The sequence below is a fragment of the Elephas maximus genome, chromosome 10, assembly GCF_024166365.1.
Source record: "Elephas maximus indicus isolate mEleMax1 chromosome 10, mEleMax1 primary haplotype, whole genome shotgun sequence".
In the NCBI taxonomy this organism is placed as follows: domain Eukaryota; kingdom Metazoa; phylum Chordata; class Mammalia; order Proboscidea; family Elephantidae; genus Elephas; species Elephas maximus.
In genome coordinates this window covers 89,143,663-89,163,176 of record NC_064828.1, presented here as the reverse complement: position 1 = coordinate 89,163,176, position 19,514 = coordinate 89,143,663, and the positions used below count along the sequence as shown (strand labels likewise).

Genomic DNA, 19,514 nt, shown 5'->3' with positions numbered 1-19,514 from the left:
GGAAATGTCACACAGACATAGGTTCCCAAAAAGACTTGGCTTACCTTGCTCCTCTCTGAGGCAAGATTCAATAGCCCTGGGGCTGAGCTAGGAGACCTCCTTCTTCAGATGTTTTTACCTAATTGCAATTCTATCAATATATCTGGATGGCAGCAAGCACTTCTGCCTACCAACTTCTAAGGATATGGCCAACCTAACAAGTTAATATTGGCGAAAAGTTAAAGGCGGTCTTTTAAAAAACAATTTGAAAAAAATTGAACACATAATCGTTCTTTTGGGCTTTGTTAAAAGCAGGAAAAAAAAATAAAGGGAAAAGTGTTTCTTAATAGGACCCATTTAGGAAAAGCATGGATGAGTCGGGATGCTAGATTTAGCAAATGTTGCATGGGATATACTTACAGGAAAAAAAGATGCGTTGTTTATCTAAAATTAAAATTTAACTGAGTGCCCTGTACTTTATCGGGCAACCCTATCTACAGGGTCCAAGGATATAGGAATTCATTCAGAAGAAATTTCCTATTCATTACCGCTACTTCAAAACTGAATTCCTTCTCTGATCCCTTTATGTTAGGTATAGAAACCCAGGCCACAGTCATCGCCTTCAACAGTTCAAACACCTCGATTTTACTGCTGAGGGGGGAGTCGTTGTGAGGCTGCCTCAGAGAAATGAAAAGTAACTTCCAAAAGATAACATCAGAGAAAATTAGTAATAACAGGGAACATTTAATGCACACTTAACTGTGTTCCAGGCACTTGCAAATTCCCTCATTTAATCTTCACAACAACCGTGGGAGGTGGATACTATTAGCTGCAGAAACTAAAAGGAGAACCTACAAATCTTATTTCTGTAGTTCTTGCAAAAAAAAAAAGCCAAACCCAGTTCCATCAAGTCAATTCCTAGCAACCCTATAGGACAGGGTAGAACTGCCCCATAGAGTTTCCAAGGAGCACCTGGTAGATTTGAACTGCCCACCAGCAGCCATAGCACTTAACCACTATACCACCAGGGTTTTGCTCTTGGAAAGGCATGTAAATTTCTGGTCAATTACTTTCCCAGGAGGAAAGTGGAAGGAAACCAAGGTCTCCATCCCATCAACAAATGGGCTTATTCATAACCCGATGCCGGGTCTGTTGCTATTTGGTTATACACCACTTACACAGTAAAGTGTCTTAATTTCAATGCTTACCACTGGCTTGGGGTATGGGATGGTGGGAGAGAAGTGGGTGGGAAACTCAGCACAGTCAGCCATAAGTTGGCCTTGTAACTAAGGAAGACGTGGTACACCTCGGGATAATAAACAGCTCATTTGCCATGAATGTAGGCACGCTAAGCCATGCCCGAATATTCAGTGACAATGACACACGGATTCTAAATGTTCTCTGTAAGAAAAAAACACCCTTTCTCCTAATCCTTCTTAAACTCAACAAGACTGATTGGCTTTTATTATTCATGAATTAATTTTTTACTCTGGGTCCAACAAGGGAATTGAAGCTATAAAATTTCTCCCCGATTGAAGGGGAAAGGCAGCTCTCCACCTGAGCAGCACAGCCAAACTCTTGCCTGAATTCTTCGGGGTAGGAATGTTTTGTTTGTGAAATCAGTTAATAATCAATTAATAATCCGAAGCCTTGTTTTTGTTCCCCACCCTCCAGCCCGCCACCTCCTTAGGAAAAAAATGACTAAGAACATGAGTAAGAACATTAAGGTGGAAAAGAGAACTACAGACAGCCAGGGAAGCTCTGGTACGCTCCTGAGTATACCACAAAAATACCAGAGCTGCCTCCTATTTCCAAAGCACACACACCAAAAGGAAACGCGAGAGAAAATAACAAAGGCATCGCTGATTATAAAGGTAACACCTCTGCACCTCTGCAGAGGGGCAGAGCCTGCATTTGCACAGGGTCCTGGTTAGGAGTCTGTAAGGAGACTCACAAGAGAGGTCACCAGGATCCAGAGGGGTCAGCTCCCTGGTGACCTCCCTCCATCTGCAGAGCACGGGCTGAGGTGCCCAGGAGCAGGGGACAGCAGCCTCAGAGAAGCTGAAGGGCCAAGAAAGCTATCAAGGGTGGAGAGGTGACTTTGCCTCCCTCTTCATGCAGTTCTTTTTCCAGATATTCACATGCACCAAGCCTTCACCACCAACACCACCACCACCCCTTGCCCTCTGTGTGCCTTTGGCCTGCAAACCTCTCCTGAGGACGCACGCAGCCAGAAAAGCCATGGAACATGGGGGAACCGAAAGGCAGAGCATCTCATGGGCCAGAGAGGCTGGCAGAAGGGGAGTCAGATTTGACACAGCAACCTTTGCAGGAAACATTTCTCCCTTCTTAGTTCACAAGCAAAATATCCTGCTTATCTCAGGGGTGCCACGTAGTTCCTGTCTTATCCTGTTCCCCTCCGTTCTGACTCGAGACCTGGCAGTTGTTGCTCCTCGATGAATTCAGCCATGCAAACCTGAAACCTCCACAGGTCTATGTTTCTGCAAAGATATTTATGTCCAGGGCAAGACATAGCAAACCCTCACCCAGTCACTATGAGAAAACTAGGGATGAGAATTGCTTCGCGCTTTGGGGGAAGAAAAAGCTGCCAGCTGTTATGACTGTTATCATAATTACTATAACTATCACATTATTGCTATGATTTCTGTAAAAGCAATGTTCTTTCTGCCAAAGCTTGTTAGCTTGTCTGTTTAGGTAGACAATGTCAACACACCCAAGAGACAAGCGACGAGGAGGGAGGCTAAAAGGAAAAGAATAAATATTGCACACTGCATGCGTGCGGAAGAGATGCTTTACCATCAAAGGGAATGTTTTCTGTTGATCGATTAGAGAGACAAACACAAAAGCATATACCAGCTTGTTTACGCCCTCTCACCAAGAGCCCAAACTAGAGCTCAAAGCACTAGATGAGGCAAGAGAATTAAAAAATGGTTTCAAATAAGGTTTCATGCTTCCTGATACCCTCACCCACTCCTCCAGCCTCTATCACCTGTTCTTCAGGCAGCAGACCCAGCCAAACCTGAAATTTGTCTGTAAGCAGGAGGTCTTTATCCTCCTTGTTTTCACCAAAACATCTGAGCAGACCAGAGGCGGTTGGATAAATGTACTAACGGTTAAGTCAGAACAAGGTGGCCAGTGACAAGCACTCAGCATTGGGACGATACCCAGTTAACTAGGAATGAGAACCTCAAAACAGAGCAAATGCACCCACACGCTCATACGTACACAAACACAGGTAGATACACAGACAGGCCTATATACCCGACATTCCTTCCTCCAAAACATACAGAATCAATGAGGGATAAAAGGACAAGGGCAAACTAGAGCAAGTTGAAATGAAAAGAGAGAAAAAAAAAAAAAAGTGAAGACAAAGGAAAATGCTAAATTGCAAGACAAGAGAGAGTCTCATCTAAAACCTCACTCCGGCATATTCCTCACCTTCCCCTACAGCATTTACTCACAACTATGTTCCCTTATTCTTCGCCCTTCAGGAACTGAGAACACATGAAAAGGCCAGCAATGCTCAGAAGCCCCTCTCCAAATACCTTTTTAAACCCCAAACCAGGTGAAACTACCAAAAACACAAATCTAAGTAAATACAATAAAGCTTTTAAAATGAGTAACAACACCAAAAAAAGTAAAACAAATTTATGAATTCAAGTCCATTCGAGCAGTTAAAACAAAAGAGTCGAGTGAAAATCACACCTAACCTGTGAGGTTTAGAAACTCCTAGTTTCCTAGATAGAAAAGCTTGGCTCTAATTGGGCACTTCACATTCGTGTCATTTTAAATGCGGCGTTTGAGTAAGCACCCCCAGTCAGCCAGGAGGCTGATCGCTGCTGTAATTGGCAGAAGAGAAGCATGATATAATTTTAAATGAAAATTGATCACATTTGAAACCAGAAGATAAAAATAAAATCTTGTCGGAATTTGTTTTACTGCCTTCTGACCTCTGGATAAAATGACATTGAGAAATAAAATAACATTATCCACCAAACCATTCCCAGAAACAGCTCAGTCCCGGGGACTCTGAATGACAATACTGAATAGAATATTTTAAAGTCCTAAGAACACAAGAAAGAAATTAAAAATAATAATAATAATAAAAAAAAACCTGCTTCTTTAAGACCAAATGTGTACCATACAGGTTAAAAAGCACAATGAAATAAAGATGAAAAAATCATATCTCTAATTCCCCAGGAAAACTTTTGTTTGGTGTTTATACGATTTTAACTCAAGCTCAGATGATTCTGAATTTAAGACATTTAGCCAATAGATTTTTTTTTTTTTACCTTGTTTTATTCCACACTGAAAGTCCCTTGGGCAGATTAACCAGTATGATTTCCCTTGATTTAAGAAAGCATTTGATCCTTTAAGCTACAGACTGTCAATGGCTATGTGCAGGGAGAGAAGGGGAAGTCAGGAACCTGGAACAGAATTGCCCAAATGCTCCTTTGAGTGTGACCATCTGTTCTCCCAGAGAAGGGCCCGTCTCCCTTCTCTTCCTCTCTGGGGTCTGCACTAGCCCTATCACAGCACTACCCAGGCCAGGAAGGGAGGAGAGGTGCGGAAATAAACCTGAACTCCTCCCAGCTGTACGGGCTGCCAGCCCGTGGGTTTCCTTGCACGCCATGGAAAAACCCCAAAGCTCAGCATCCCCCACTCGGAATGCAGCCACAGCCTGACCTCAGCCCAAGCAAGGGGTACAGCAAGCAGCAGAGACTGTGTTTAAACAGCAGAGCCCCCTGCCCACCACCACCCCCATCGGGAATAACTACCCAAGCACACACTCACACGTGTCCACACACAGACCCACCAGGCTCGAAACTCTTAGGAATGGACGTGGCTTTGGGTGTTCTGGGGTTCAGAAATATCCTCTACAACTGCGGCTTTAAGGGCAACACGCAAGGACTTGACCCGCAAAGTCTTTACTTATAAAGGTAAAGAAAGGTCCTGTTCAGCTCCTTGCTGAGTCTCATCCTCATCAGTTACAGAAAGCCCTCTAGATAAGTAGATGCAAGCAGCGAGGACAGAAGAGAAAAAAACAGGACCAAGAGGTTGCACCGTTTCCCCACTGTCAGTTTTTTGGTGTCTTTGTGTTGGATGGTTGGTTGGGGGGGGGGTCTCTGCCCTGCTCCCCTAGGACCGGCCTCCCTGCAAGTTTTCTGAGTGGGATCACCAGAAGCTGTCCAGCTCTGCGGGCCACCGGAACAGAGCCCGGGAGTCAGCAAGGCCGTCATGGCCCACGGGCTGTCTCTGAGAGGACGCTGATGGGCTGGGTGAATACAGCCACAGCCTGCTGAGACCCAGGAGCACTAGATGGAAGGAGTGCGTCCCCAGAGAGCCCTGCTTTCCTGGACAAGGTCCTCCAGCCACAGAACTGACCAGCATGTACCAAGGTCTTCCCATCACGTCCACCTAGTGTGGCAGGGGAAGTGAGGGAGGAGAGGCCCCACACCAGGCTGCCACACAGGGTGACACTGTCATAAGACACAAGGGTCACTAGGGAAGAAATGATCCCCCAAATACCGACTGCCCCCAGTCACTGCTCTGACAACCGCTCCAAGGAAGTTGTGTGGCCCTGCCACCCATTACCCGGGACAGCTCTACCATTGTCAGTGAAGGAGGCAGGAGGCAGGCTGGTCCAGGGAGGGTTAATTGCCTGGCCAGCCATCACAGGGGTCACCGTGATGTGTAGAGAAGTTGAGCATCCCAGTCCCCCAGAGCTGGTCTGTTAATTACATTTGCAATTATAAACACCACGACCTCCCAGCACAGGGAGGCAGCCTCACCAGCGGATGGGTAACCAGGCTGTCATCCTGGTCCAGAACACCCTAGCCACGCCAGGAGACCCCGGGGTCAGCTGAAGCCTACAGCCCCCTCCTCCAAGGAATGGCTACCTATGACTTTTTCCCAGAGGTCCGAGGCTGCCAAGACTGACAAAGGGGACACTCGCCAGAGATGAAGCCCACTCGCAGGTCACCAGCAGGTACATGCTAAAAAGATCTTTTAGTTATCCCTAGAAACCAGCAAATGGCCTCAAGGGCAAACAGATGGGATGTTCTGGAAGGCTCTGAGCTCAGATTTGTCTAGTTCCAACCCATCCTCAACCTGCGACCTTCACTGCTTCCTGGACCCGTTCCACTGACCCTGCGTTCTCAGCTCCCTCCTTGGCCCACACACCTTCTGGATGCTATAGTGAGGGGATGATACCCAGGTTTCTACATTCAAGCCTAGCTGGGGTCCCCCACCGGTAACATTCAGTCAAGAGCCCCCAGACCCTATGACAGAAGCTTCCGGAGGTGGGGTGGGCAGATCTCATGTCAAGGCGCTGTGAGGGTCTCACAGAGAGAGGTGGACAGAGAGCCCGTGAGAGTGCTTAGGAGTGGGGGCACATAGGCACAGAGGTGTTTAGGAGTGTGGGTCGGGCTTAACTTTGAAGGGCTGGATTATGGTTAATATACCTATCTTTCCTCTGAAATTAGAGCCACAAGGAGTTTTAATCATTTTGAAGAAGTCACTTAAGGTATCCAGGAAGACAAGTTCTAGAAAGGGGCACTGCAGAGAGCCACATCAAAAACTTCTGATTCCTGTCTGTCTGCTGTCTTCTGAATCCTCTCTCCTTTTGTAATTCTACACATTCACATGACTCCGCTGCTACTCCCGCCCCGCCGCCCCGTGCGTAAACACACACACACACACACACACATTTTCTCTCTCACACACACCTCCTTCCTTTGGTCTGCTAGAGTTGTGCAGGTCTGTCCAGTCCCCGAGCCCAAAAGAAGCAAGGCAAACGTTTTGCGGAGGGCAGAAGAAAGAACAAACTTTTTTGATGAGTTTAGATTTATCTTTAAACACCACTGGCCAAATGTCCAATGATCGGAAGCGTGAATCAAGCATGCAGGACCTAGTTACAAGGGCCCCGAGCTGGGGGCGGGGGGTGCTCTGAGAAGTCAGGGTTGGGACATGAAATCTCTCTCACAGCTACCTCCCTTGTGTGGCTTTCCCCTAAAGTCCCCTCTCTCCTTCGTCTCTCGGTCTAAATGGAAAATTTATTGATTACTCCAAATCAATAGAATGAAAACGTTCCCTTTTCGTGGGCTGGGTTGTTTCTTCCTTTTTTTTTTTTTAAGAAACAGATTTTTTCATATACCCTAATTACTGGTAAAATAGAGGAGTGTTTCTAAAATAAAGGGAGCTGGGGAAATAAAAAGCTCCAAGAGGAAATTTCCAGTTGATGACAGGCTCTCACTGAGCTGGAAAGGGCCCTACCCTGGACCAGGGCCCCTGTGTTGATCTAATGTTTTCTTCTAGTTTATTGCCCTCAGGCCTGTATAACTTCAACCTCCTATCACCCCACCTTCATCCATGGCTCCCACACCTCCAGAAGGGTGGCAGGCACAGAAAGGTTTATTTCTTGCAGCCCTTCCCTTGGAAAACCAAGACTAATGTCCTCACGCTGATTTATTTTTAAATGTACCATTAAAAATTAATCCCCCCCCCCCTTTTTTTCTCCAGGTCACTGATTCTGAATTACCATGTGGCATTTTTCCTACGTGTGAACCCACATATTTTACCTTCAGGACAGCTTGTTCTTCATTTGTTTAACAAGAGCAAATTCATCACTGGACAATGGGTAAGGCCGTCCCCTGCTCGTTGGGTTTTTGGCCCAGGGTCTCCAATGGGTCAGGTCATGGGCACGTGTGTACACAGGTAGGCACACGAGCACGCACACTCATTCTCACTCCAGCTGATTATATATGTACATAAGATATTGATTAGAAATGGTACTGGAGTCACCTACAGGACTGGCTACGGGAGATGAAAATGAAGGAGAAAGTTATGAAGGTATGTATGTGTCTCTGGGTGTGTGTGTTGGTGTCTCCTGGGAAAGCAGGACTAGCAGTAAGGCATTAAAAATATGTTCTCTGTGTGCTGGAGGGCAAGAGGGAGGGCTGGAGGGTTCTTTCTCTCAGAACTCTGGTTCCTGCTCCCCTGCGTTTTCTCAAGTCCAGGAATGTCAATTAATCCACACAGGTAGGAACTGTGTGTACAGAGCACATGAACCCACTCATGTCTATGTTCACCAAGAAACCCTGGCACCCTCCATAATGAATGGATTCCTCCGCCTGCCCTTCCAAACAAATCAAAGAATTCAGCCCTCTGCTTTGTTACTTTGCTTTCACTGGATCCTAAAGCACCCTGTCACAAAGCTCCGGGGTGCAGGTCAGAAAGACACCTCTTCCGTACACCAGCATCTGACCTCCACAAGCTCATCTTTGGAAATGGTGCACCCCTGTACCCCAGCAACTGCAAGCTTGGGTGGGGAGGCACACATCTGTGCACCGGGACCAGCTCACCACCAGCCACTCACCAGAAGGCTGCAGCTCAGCAGGTCCCGGGGTTTGAGAAATGGCTTATCACAGAGATGCTTAGTTGCTCAGTAGAGACAGCAGGTATATCTCTGGTTGTTCCTGTGCCCCGTGGAGTGAGAAGCTAATTCTTTGCAAAGAAGCCAGGAAGGGTAGTGGATCCAAAACACTGTCAGACTTAGTTTATAAATTATTTCCCCTCCAAACCCTTCCCAGGGACCCAGGACCTCAGCACCCTCATTCCGCTTTCCTGTTTCTCTGACATTCCCTCTGTGACCATAGTTCTCCTTAAACTCAAGCCACTGTTGCCGTCAACTGGATGAATTACCCAGCTGTTAAAACCTCCATCTCTCCTTGCTTTCCTGGTCAACACAATCAAAGGATGTACTTTCCCCCAGACGAATTTTCATATTCCTTGACTGTGACTTGAGCCAGGGACAAATACATAGATATTTCCAGCTCTACTAAAGAGAAAAAAAAAAAAAAAGAGAGGGAGCCTAAATAATTTAAATATCCAATATGTGTAGTACTTGGTCATTTTATGTGAGGAAATGACCCACCAGCTTCATCACATTGTCTGCAGCCTCACTTACCCCCCACCCAGCTTTCTTTAGGTTGAGCGCAGCACAGCACCACCTTCCCCCCATCCACAGAAGCTGGGATCAGTGGAACCTTCAAAGAGAACGAAAAGCGACTTTTCAAGCCGAGGGAAACCAGAATCCATACAATTAAGGATTTTCCTCATCTCCTAAACCACTCGCCTTCTTCCACACTCTAAATTACGGCAGCATCTAAAAGACTCTCTGCATAGGAAATCCTAAAAGTAGAACCAGAAAGTCAGTGTGGAGCTGGGGCAGTCCGGTCACCCACTGAGAGCCGTTGTCAAGTGGCCTCCACACTCGCGCGTGGTCCAGCGTCTGCGCAGCGAGAAGGCGGTTAAGCACGCTCCCTGGACCCCCACATTATCTATCCAGAGTATTTATTTTAGGGGGAGGGGGCGGCGGGTACAAAGAAGAAAAGATGGTGAAGGGGAGAAACGCTGAGTTCGATAGTTCAGTTTGCTTCAGAAAAGACAGTAAGAAGTTAAGCAGGAAAGCTGCCCCGGAGAGCCTAGAGTTTTTATTTTATTGTATTTTTTTCAGCTTTAGGAAGGACCCACTAAGCGCGCGCACAGAACAAGCACACCCAGACCAGCCCGGGGCGCGGCGGGACGCGGCCGGAGAAGGAGAGCTGGGCAGGTGGAAACCGCGCGCTTAGACAGCGCTGGGAGGGAAACTGCAGCTGGCCAGAGCGGGACCCCAGAGAGCCCAGCCAGGACGCACCGGGCGCCACCCGCCGCTCTGGGGGCTCGGTCCTCCACTTTCCCGCTCTGCGTGCTCAGCGCGCTGCCTCGGGAGAAGGACCCGCGGTTCCCGGAGGCCCGTCCCGCAGCCCCGGCCACCGGCCACAGCCACGCCGCTCCGACGATCCCAGGTTCCAGCGCGGCGAGCTCGAAGTCGGTGCGGGGCAGGGACATCGCGCCCGCTCGGCGCGAAATCCGTGGGTTCAGCGTGGCGCTGCCGCCCCCAACGCCGCGAACTAACTTTGCCTTGGACAAGGCTCCCGGCCGCTGTCCCCACTGCTGGTGGGATGCGGGTTCCCCTCGCTGGGCGTGCCAGGCGCAGAGAGCCCCGGCCTGCCGCCCGCACTCCTGGGCGCCTTGAGTCCCGCCGCGCCGGGTGCGCGCCCTCGGGGCGCACCGCTGGGATCGCTGGGCGAGTTCTGCACTGGCCGACTGCAGTTTCCAAACCACCGCGGCACGTACGATATCGCCCTTTTGCCTGGGTCATTTCTGGCTCCCAGGGTGGAAGCAAATAATAAAGCCAAAGGGTCCGCGGGGACGCTTTCTCCGACAGGACAGGACATCCTCGCGACCACATTCCCGCACCTGTTCTGGGCTTGCTCCTCCCCATTGCACAGAAACGCAAAGGTTTTTTCACCACGAAGGAAAATCAGAGAGGAGAGAGAAAGGAAGAAAGAGTGAATGAGAAAAAAGCTGCTCTTGCTGAAAAGTGAGGGTTTGTAAAAAGGGGTGCGGGAAAAGTTAGAGGCGGGCTAACCCCCGAGAAGGAAACCCAGGAAGTGTGCGGCTTGGCCCCTCCAACGTCTCCCAAATGTCCCCCTTCCCGGGCCCCCGTCACTTCAAGAATGCCTAGAAGAGGAACTGCGACACCCAGGGCAGAAACAGCCGGACGGGCAGAAGGACAGACAGACCGAGAAGCCGGGCACCTACTGGTTGTGGTAGCCGAGGGGGTCCGGGATGCACAGTTCTGACACGTCCATCAGTCCCGCTTTAGCATTCCCAGTTGGTGGAGAAAGGCGGCGCGGAAATCACGCGGCAGAGCGAGTGAAGGGCACCGGCGAGGTGCGAGTCCCGGCAGGCGCTCAGCGAGCCGGAGAAGGAGCAGTGGGAGGAAGCGGCGTGGCCGGGGAGAGGGAGGCGGAGAGCTGTGCGCACACAGCCCTGCGCTCCCACTCCTTCAGACACTCCTAGGCGGGCAGAGGGCATGGGAAGCCAGGGAGGAGACTCGGGCACCGGAGACTTGGAGCCCACTAACCCTACTGTAGCTTTAAGGCTGGAAGACTGATGTATGGTTTGGCTGCTATTGGCTATCTCTCAGGGGCTGGACTTAAAGTGACAGAATAGAGCTGGGGTAGGGGGAGGGGGGTGAGCCAGAGAGACTTCAATGGAATTAGATGCTCAGGAGAGGTCCCCACCTCCTGCGGAGTAGGAAGACTTGGTTGTAGAGCCAAAAGGTCTACCCTCTCTCCCGTAAAGAAAAAAAAAAATGTCCAATTGGCCAGTGGGACTGGGAGGGCGAAAGATTTGCAGCTTACACACCCCACCTCCACGCCTTCTTATCTTTTAACGGGCAGGCCTAGTAAGCAGCTCTCAGGCTTTCGGAATGGCTCTGTTTTCCAAATTAAAAAGACATCACATTTCTCCATTCACACATGCACCAAGGAGAAGAGGCCAGCGCCTTCAAAATTCACAGCCCGGACCCCTGGGTTTAGTGCACAAAAGTGCAAAGGGTCAGGCCAGCAGGTGAGGCAGAGCCAGAGAGAACAGATTCCTTTCCCAGCTCTGATCACCTGGGCCACCAGTTCTGAAGGGTGCCCGTGTGGCTAGATGCAAGGTGCATATCTCTAAAATGCTCTCTAGACCTAGAAAACCATGCTGTACTGATTGGCAACTCTCAGAACTGGATCCGAGACCCAGACACCAGTCAATAAATTCCTGCCTGCTTTGGATAATATGATCATGGCTCAAACAAGCAACTTACCTGCCACATCCGCTCTGAGGCACAAGTAGACGCTTTGGAATACACACCTGAATCCCCAGCTAGGAATACACCTGCATCCCTGACTGCCTCTCCGTCCAAAGCCTGAATATTATCAACTGCCACTGTACCAAAATAAGCTATATGTCAAGCTCCAACCCTTCTTCTGGGGCTTTTCATCTTTTGAGATGTGCCAGCCACAGCCATAATAATCAATTTGATGATTCAAATGGGGCGGCGGGGGTGGGGGGGGGTAGAATTATTTAAAAGGAGGAAAAAAGCCCTCCGGAAAGACTACCACCTTCTCCTCTAATGTTGTGCAGAAGACAATGAGCAGTAGGGGGGAAGACATAATTTTATCCTCAGAATAATGTCTAAATGGAGTGGAACTGCAGGCAGTGTGTGAGCACTTCAGGAATAAAAGCAGGGAGGTTGTGAGAAGGCCCGGAGGGGCCGGCCACTCGGGGAAGGGCTGGGGGAATGGGCGGCATGATCACAGATGAGATCTGACTTGGATAAATGTAAGCCTGTGAAGGCTGAGAAGCAGAGCTGAGATTTTTCAAACGTGTTGAAGTGAAGGAACGCATGGGATTCTCTGGGGTGTGAGGCTCAGGAAGGCATCTCAGAGAGAAGTGGATGAAGGCATCTGCTTGGCCAGCAGAACCCCCAGCAACCCCGGGTTTTATTTTTGTTTTTGTTTTTTTTAATCACATAGGTACTTGGTTATATTAGGGATAGAAAGAGGGGTGCAGACACAACTTCCCTGGAACCTGGCTTCTAGTGGCCATCATTCTTGCCAAGACCTCGGTGCCTGTTTTCTCTGCATCCTTTTTGGCCCCCTGAAATCATTGTCCAAACAGCGGCCACAGAGCACTTTGCAACATGCACATCAAATATCCCCTTGAGGCTCTTAGGAAAAAAAAAAAAAAAAGCCGAACCTATCGCCGTTGAGTTGGTTCTGACTCATGGCAGACCCATATGCGACAGAGCATAACGGGGCTCCAGAGTGTTCAACGGCTAATCTTTTGGAGGTAGATCACCAGGCCTTTCTTCCAAGGCACCTCTGGGTACACTTAAATGTCCAACCTTTCAGTTAGCAACTGAGCACCTTAAACATTTGTATCACCCAGGGCCCAAATCTTTTTCATGGCCTTTAAGGCCTCATATGACAGGGCACTGCATGCCTCTCTGGGTCCCTCTTATCCCGTGCCACTCTTCCCTCAGGCCCAGTCGGCACCTACCGCTTAGAATGCCCCACCGAGCCTTCTGTTTTTCCCTTTGCTTCAGGCGATTTAGCCCAGTTGGCAGTTATACATGTATGGTGTAAATCATACCTTCTCTCCACCCACCTCACTAGACTGTAAGCTTCATGAGGTCAGGGACCATGTCTGTGTGTGTTCACCCAAAAACCCCAAGTGCCTAAAGGAGCCTGGTACAAAGCAGTTACTTGATAAAGACTTTGCTGAATGAATTATTAAACGGTAGCTGTTGGGGTGGGGTGCCTGAGCCTGCTGAGGGACAGGCCAGCTGCCCAGGAAGAGGTTAGGCCTGACAGGTTACATAGGATTAGTTGGGTGGATAATTGTTTGTAGGAAACAGAGCACACTAAAAAGAAAGACAACTTTGCAGCCCTGAGCAACAGTTCAAAGCCCTGTGGGGCAAACAAGGGAAAATAGAGGTCTATGTTGGTTTAAAAGCACAGCTAATGAAGTGATGGTTCAGTGGTAAAATTTTTGCCTTCCATGTGGGAGATCCAGGTTCAATTCCTGGCCAATACACTTCCAGCATCCAGCACCCAGCTGTCAGTGGAGGCTTGTGCACTGCAATGATGCCGAACAGGTTTCAGTAGACCTTTTAGACTAGGAGGAAAGGCTTGGTAATCTCCTGAAAAATCAGTCAGTGAAAACTCTGTGGATCACAACAGTCCATCTGCAACTGATTATGGGGATGGCGCAGGACCAGGCTACATTTCATTCTGTTGTACATGGGGTTCTCATGACTTGAGGGTGACAGCAACAGCAAATGTCACACACAAATATTCTCTGCATCCCAGGCCCAGGTAACAATCGCCTCTGGGCACCAGCCGATTGTCCTCCAAGGCAGGAGTGATGCCCTTGAGGCCATGTCCTCCTCAGCCTCCCTTCCTCTGCCTGTACTTGTCCAGCCTCCTTTCACATAGCTCTGGGGCAGGGTTCTTTCTCTTTCCCTTCTCTGGCAAGTGTGTGAGCCTCTGGATTCTGCTATAGGGGAGATGAGGACCAGCCAGTCAGGACACCCTGGTGACATGATCCAACCTGGCAGGCCCAGGCATCTCCTGTGGTTCTCCAGGCAAACCTGACCTGGTCACAAGCTATTCACGGGACCAGCCTTCCCACGACTCTGTCCTCAGCCAGCTTACAGGAGCACAGGATTCCTTCCCAAAGCCAGGGTCAGGTTCCATGGCTCGGCTGGAAAGGCAGTGTCATGGGTTAGTGCAAAGGACTCTGGGATCCGGTCCTCCCTACTCTGTGTGACCTTGTCAAAGTCATCTCTTCCCCAGAAAGCAAAGGCAGGTGTGGAGGTGGGGTAGGGTGGGCAGAGCTCTCGCGTTCCTTCAAGCTTGAAATTCATTCAACCAGTCATGATTTCTTACCTGTATGGCTCACCTAGGGCAGGTGCCATTTCTAATGCATTTTTAGCAAAAGCTCTAAGTACCACCCTTCACTACCCCATGCCCCAATACTGGCACTCCCAGGATGGGTAAGTCACCCAAGAGGGAATGGGATAAAAGGTCTTAAACAGAGTAAGCATGGAGAACGTAAGGTTGTTTCTGTGACAAACTGCTTTAAGTTGGCATTTATTACATTTACAGAACCTGACAATTAGATGGGCTCAGAGAATCATTTGGAGCCATCACCAGATTTTACAAATAAGGAAATGAAGCCCCAGAGTGATGAAATGACCTACCCAAGGTCACACAGCAAATAACTGGCAAAGCATGACATCTGTGGTCTCTGGACTTCTATTTATTCAACTCCTAAGTGTAGACAAATTTCTTCCCTTTCCCTCCCTCCTCCTTCCCTGAGTTCCAGTTTCTTCCTAAGGAATATGAAGCCAAACAAGAACAGTCCCACTTTGCCTCATGGATAGTGGGGACGCAGGTTTCTCCAGGTGGTTTCTGGAGAGGAAAAGGGAAGTGCTGATGGATGGTTACCGATTTCATGACACTGATGTCCCACCATAAGCAATGCTCTGGTGGAGAGATAAGTAAGAAAGCGTATCCAGGCGCAGCCCAACCCACCTGGTTCTCCAAACCTGTATGTATTTCCCTAGATGCAAAAAGCACCAAGTATGTCACATATCTAGCCAAACACAGGTCCACACTGAACCAACCATGATTTTCTGTCCCAGCACCGGCTAAATCCTTACAACCAGCAGTCCTAATACCTGGACCAGGATCTGGAGGGTTACTTAAGCCATCTTGCCATGATCTGTGCAGCGAACCCAAGCCCAGCACACCCTGCCAGAGGTCTAGTGAACATCTCTACCCTTAACAGAGCCTTGTCTTGATATGTATCTTCCTTCTCTTGATAGCAATCATTTTTACATAAAAAGAAGACAGCAGCAAGCAGCATCTCTCAGGTTCTTGACTTCCCCTCCTGTGACATGCTGCTCTAGGACCCAAAATAATAGAAGATTTTTCGTGCTTCTAGCCAGGCAACTTAGCAGGAGCTGGTGGACTCAGCTTGGGCTCCAGGAGAGCAGAGAACTTGATGGTCTCTTTACTGAAAGATAAGACCCAACAGGAAATTTTGCAGTGCCTGCCACATGCTACCCAAGTCCAGTGAAAGTGAGAGCACCAATTGCCTCCTTATGCCATCCTTGGCCTCACTCTGGTCCATGTTCCCTGAACCCAAGTTCCCAGGGAAGAATGGGGCCTTAGGAAGCACACAAAGTATGTGGCCACTTCTTACCACCAGCCCAGGAGAGAGAGGGTGTCTCCGTGGAATTGTCTGAATCCCAGTCCAAGCTTGTTTCTGTGCCACCCCAGGGTGAGGGCTAGGGGAGGCTAGTCCAGAAGGTGCATCCATTGACAGTCCACGATGACTAGATGTCTATGTGGGCCTGGCCTGGACCATGAACCTAACCTGGGCATCTCTAGGGACAGTGCAGATCAGGCCAGGGCCCCATACACTCCAGGAAAATGTCCCTGACCACACACTCCTGGGGACCTACTCTCTTCTCACATGGTTGAACTTGGGGTGTGGGGTTATATCTCTGAGTGGTGGTCAGCAGACTACCAGCCCATTGGCTGGCACACGTCCCAAGAATCATAATTAACTGATAACATGAATACAATGTGAGTTTGTGCTCCCGTAATAGTCTCTTGCTGACAGATAAATGCTGCAGAGACATGATGGCTTTTTCTGAAGCTGTAATGGGCCATTTTGGGGGCAAGAAGTCTCGTGTCCTATTAGCACTGCCGCCATGACACCGAAGATAAAATAGGAAGAGAAGGTCTTGAGTGGATCAATGCTTGGGTTCCTTCCCACCACCACCACCCATTTCACCATTCTGAAATCCCTATCAGGGGTCTTGAAATACCTACCAGATATTCCAAAGGTCAATTTTTTTCTGAGCCACAAGACCCCATTCTCACCAACACAGGTGAACAGTATATTAAAGGTCTCTATTTACCAAAAAGATTCCTTCTTCCTGCAGGCCCTGTGCAGGATGGCAGCTGCAGTGAGGTTGGGGCATCAAGAGAGTGAGACAGGTCCCCCATAGAAACAAAGGTCTTTTTCCCTCCTAACAGCCAGGAGAAGAGAAGTACGTCATGACTATGGGTATCTTTGTCCCATGTTACATTTCCGGGGGAAATAAAGAAGAGGAGGAAGAGCACAAAGAAGAGAAGATGAAGGAGAGGAGATAAGAAAGCTATGCCTCGATAGTACCTGATATCTAGGAAGCATTGAGTAGCTAGCTAATGAATGAATGAATGATCTGCCTAATTAAATATTTTCCATTACAATGGACTGTGGGGTTTTTATTATTATTATTATACCAAAAAAACTTGACCTTACTTTTGTCTGTATCATATATTAATTTATCAATCAATTTCTTGTGACTTTCTCATCAACTGAAGCATAAAACATAGTTGGTTTCAAACGGCGTTACATGCAATTTGCTTCTAAGGTTTCATCGTTGGTAAAAGGAAAACTTCCCTTTGGTTGATGATAGTTTTAACCGCAAAAAACCCACTGTCAACTAATGGCCACAGAAAGAATGAACAATTTGCTTTGCAAACTCACAAATTATGCCTCCACTTACATTTCTATTCACACGGATAATTACCTTAGGGAAACCATAAAATACATGGAACTTCTCTGTAATTTAATTTCAAAGCACCACACACTAACATGTAAAGTGTTGTTATTAAGTGAGAACAAAGAAACATGTTGGCTGAGCCTGTCTCCCTAGCATTAATGACTTACAGTTCAAAACTGGGGACATTCAAACGTGTTTTTATTTCCTAATGGCTCAATTAAGTTAGAACTTCATATTTGATTATTTTTTCAGAGTAAAATGCTTTTTTTTTTTTTTGGCTATAATAAAATGTTTTGTGGAATGGAAAAGCAGAAAATACACCTAGGTTTTAGAAAAAATAAAATACAAGTCCAGCACAACTGGATGGTACTCGGCTACCAACATTGACTGCTTTGGCTGGGACCACAATAGAGGGTCCTAGACACAGCTGGAGAAAAACGTAGAACAAAATTCAAACTCACAAAGACCAGACTTACTGGTGTGACAGAGACTGGAGAAACCCCAAGAGTATGGCCCCTGGACACCCTTTTAACTCAGTACTGAAGTCACTACTGAGGTTCACCCTTCAGCCAAAGATGAGACAGGCCCATAAAACAAAATGAAACCAAATGGGCGGACCAGCTCAGGGGCAAGGACGAGAAGGCAGGAGGGGACAGAAAAGCTGGATGAATGGAAATGGGGAACCCAAGGTCGAGAAGGGGAGAGTGTTGATACACTGTGGTGGGGTTGGCAACCAATGTCACAAAACAGTATGTGTATTAATTGTTCAATGAGAAACTAATTTGCTCTGTAAACCTTTACCTAAAGCACACACACATACACACACAAAATCAAAAGTAAGGGTTTTATAAACAGTGAAGTTCTATACCTACATAAAACACAATCAAGATGAAAGCTGTTAACTCTGTTCTCCCATGAAAAAAGGACTAGCCACTACTACCTTCACAGATGTATGTTGCAATTAAACCCAGCTCATTGCTGAACTCCCCATTGCTCTGAACGATGTAATGATGAGTGGGTCAGTACCAATTCCAGATGAAAGCTTGAGCTTTGTAGTAGGGCCATCCATAATCTTTATTCTTCTGAAGCTATTGGGAACATGAAGCTTCAAGAAAATTCCTGACAGAGGATGGTTTGCCTTTCTAAGAAGAACAAGACAAGGCAGGAAGGGAAGCTGCAGAAGAACCGAAGAGAGTTTAGAAAAATGGGTAAAAGGCAGTCAATGATACAAGATTTAATATGGATAAACACTGGTAATACACTTGTCAAAAATGACCCTAGGCTGAGCCATGGACTGTAGAGGAGCTGGTTGGAGAGCAGTGATGCAGAGAGACACCTGGGGTCAGAGCAGATAGCACATTAAACATGGGCCTCCAGCTCAATGGCATGATAAACACTGCTTTGGGGTAATTCTACAAAGCCCAGCAGAGCAGGGGGCAGCAATAACTCCTCTTTACTCTGCCTCACTGAAGGCACAGATGGAGTTTTACGTTCAGCCCTAAGGGACTTACTTTGAAAGCAAACTGGAAGGGTGATATGGGAAGGACTTGAAGAAAGCTGGAGAAGGTGTTCAAGGCCTTCTGGAGAGTGTTTGAGCCCCACAAGGGGAGGGCCAAACATGGGACAAGGAGAGATGGGTGATTCTTGCCCACTAAAGGCCAAATATTTGCTTCCAGAAGTAAACCCTAGGTGCCATCTCAGGTCCCCTTTCTCTCTCTTGGGCAGCACCCCGTTCAGGCCAAGTCTCGCCTCCACTTCTGGGATGTGAGATTTGGCCTACTGAGGGGTCACAAGATACAACTCAGAAGTTCAAGAAGGTAGCTCCCCCCACATTCCGCCTTTTCTCCTATGTATGCACTGCTTCGTGTTATGATTTCTCTTTATAAACCTTCCAGAAAAGACATGCATACCAGGAAACCTGCTAAGTCTCTTTGAGGGTTGATATGGAGTGGTAGCCAGCACAGCAACACTTTAATCTGTCCTTGCTTCACTTCCTCTTTTTTATCACCCTCAATTCCCTGGGCTTCCATCTCCCAAATGAAGTGTCAGCATTTTAATGCTTGCTTCAGGCTCTGTTTTTTAGGAGGAAAGACCTGGCTATCTGCTCGTATGAAGATTACAGCCTCGGAAACCCTACAGGGCAGTTCTACTCTGTCCTCTGGGGGGTCGCTATGAGTCAGAATTGACTCCACAGCACACAGCAATCATCTTAGTTGGGGAAAGGTGCATAACAAGCATGAGGATGGGTGGGTTCTCCTCTGTAGTCACTGCCGCAGTTACGGGTTCCGAACACTGTTTTACAAAGGCCCAGTGGACCCTCCCCTGCCCCACACACCCACTCAGGCACTCTGGTTCTGGTTCAGTCGCTAAGACCTTCAGGTCAATGGTGTCACCTGAAGCCAAGCAATAGGCCCACCTGGCCTAGTATCCCTTCTCCACTCTCCTTTCTTTCTTCTCCCTCCCTACCAGGGAGCCCGAGCACACATCCTGTTCTCCCTTTCCCCTTGTTTTC

General features: G+C 48.1%; 1 protein-coding gene across 1 annotated transcript in view; it reads right to left on the bottom strand.

Moving 5' to 3' along the window:
• ESRRB (estrogen related receptor beta) overlaps window positions 1–10,697 on the bottom strand; it is a 119,766-nt gene extending 109,069 nt beyond the window's left edge. Inside the window, exon 1 of the mRNA XM_049898140.1 lies at window positions 10,648–10,697. Within this exon, the coding sequence (XP_049754097.1) occupies window positions 10,648–10,697 (50 nt within the window). The remainder of the gene's footprint in view (window positions 1–10,647) is intronic.
• Between the last annotated feature and the right edge of the window lie 8,817 nt (window positions 10,698–19,514).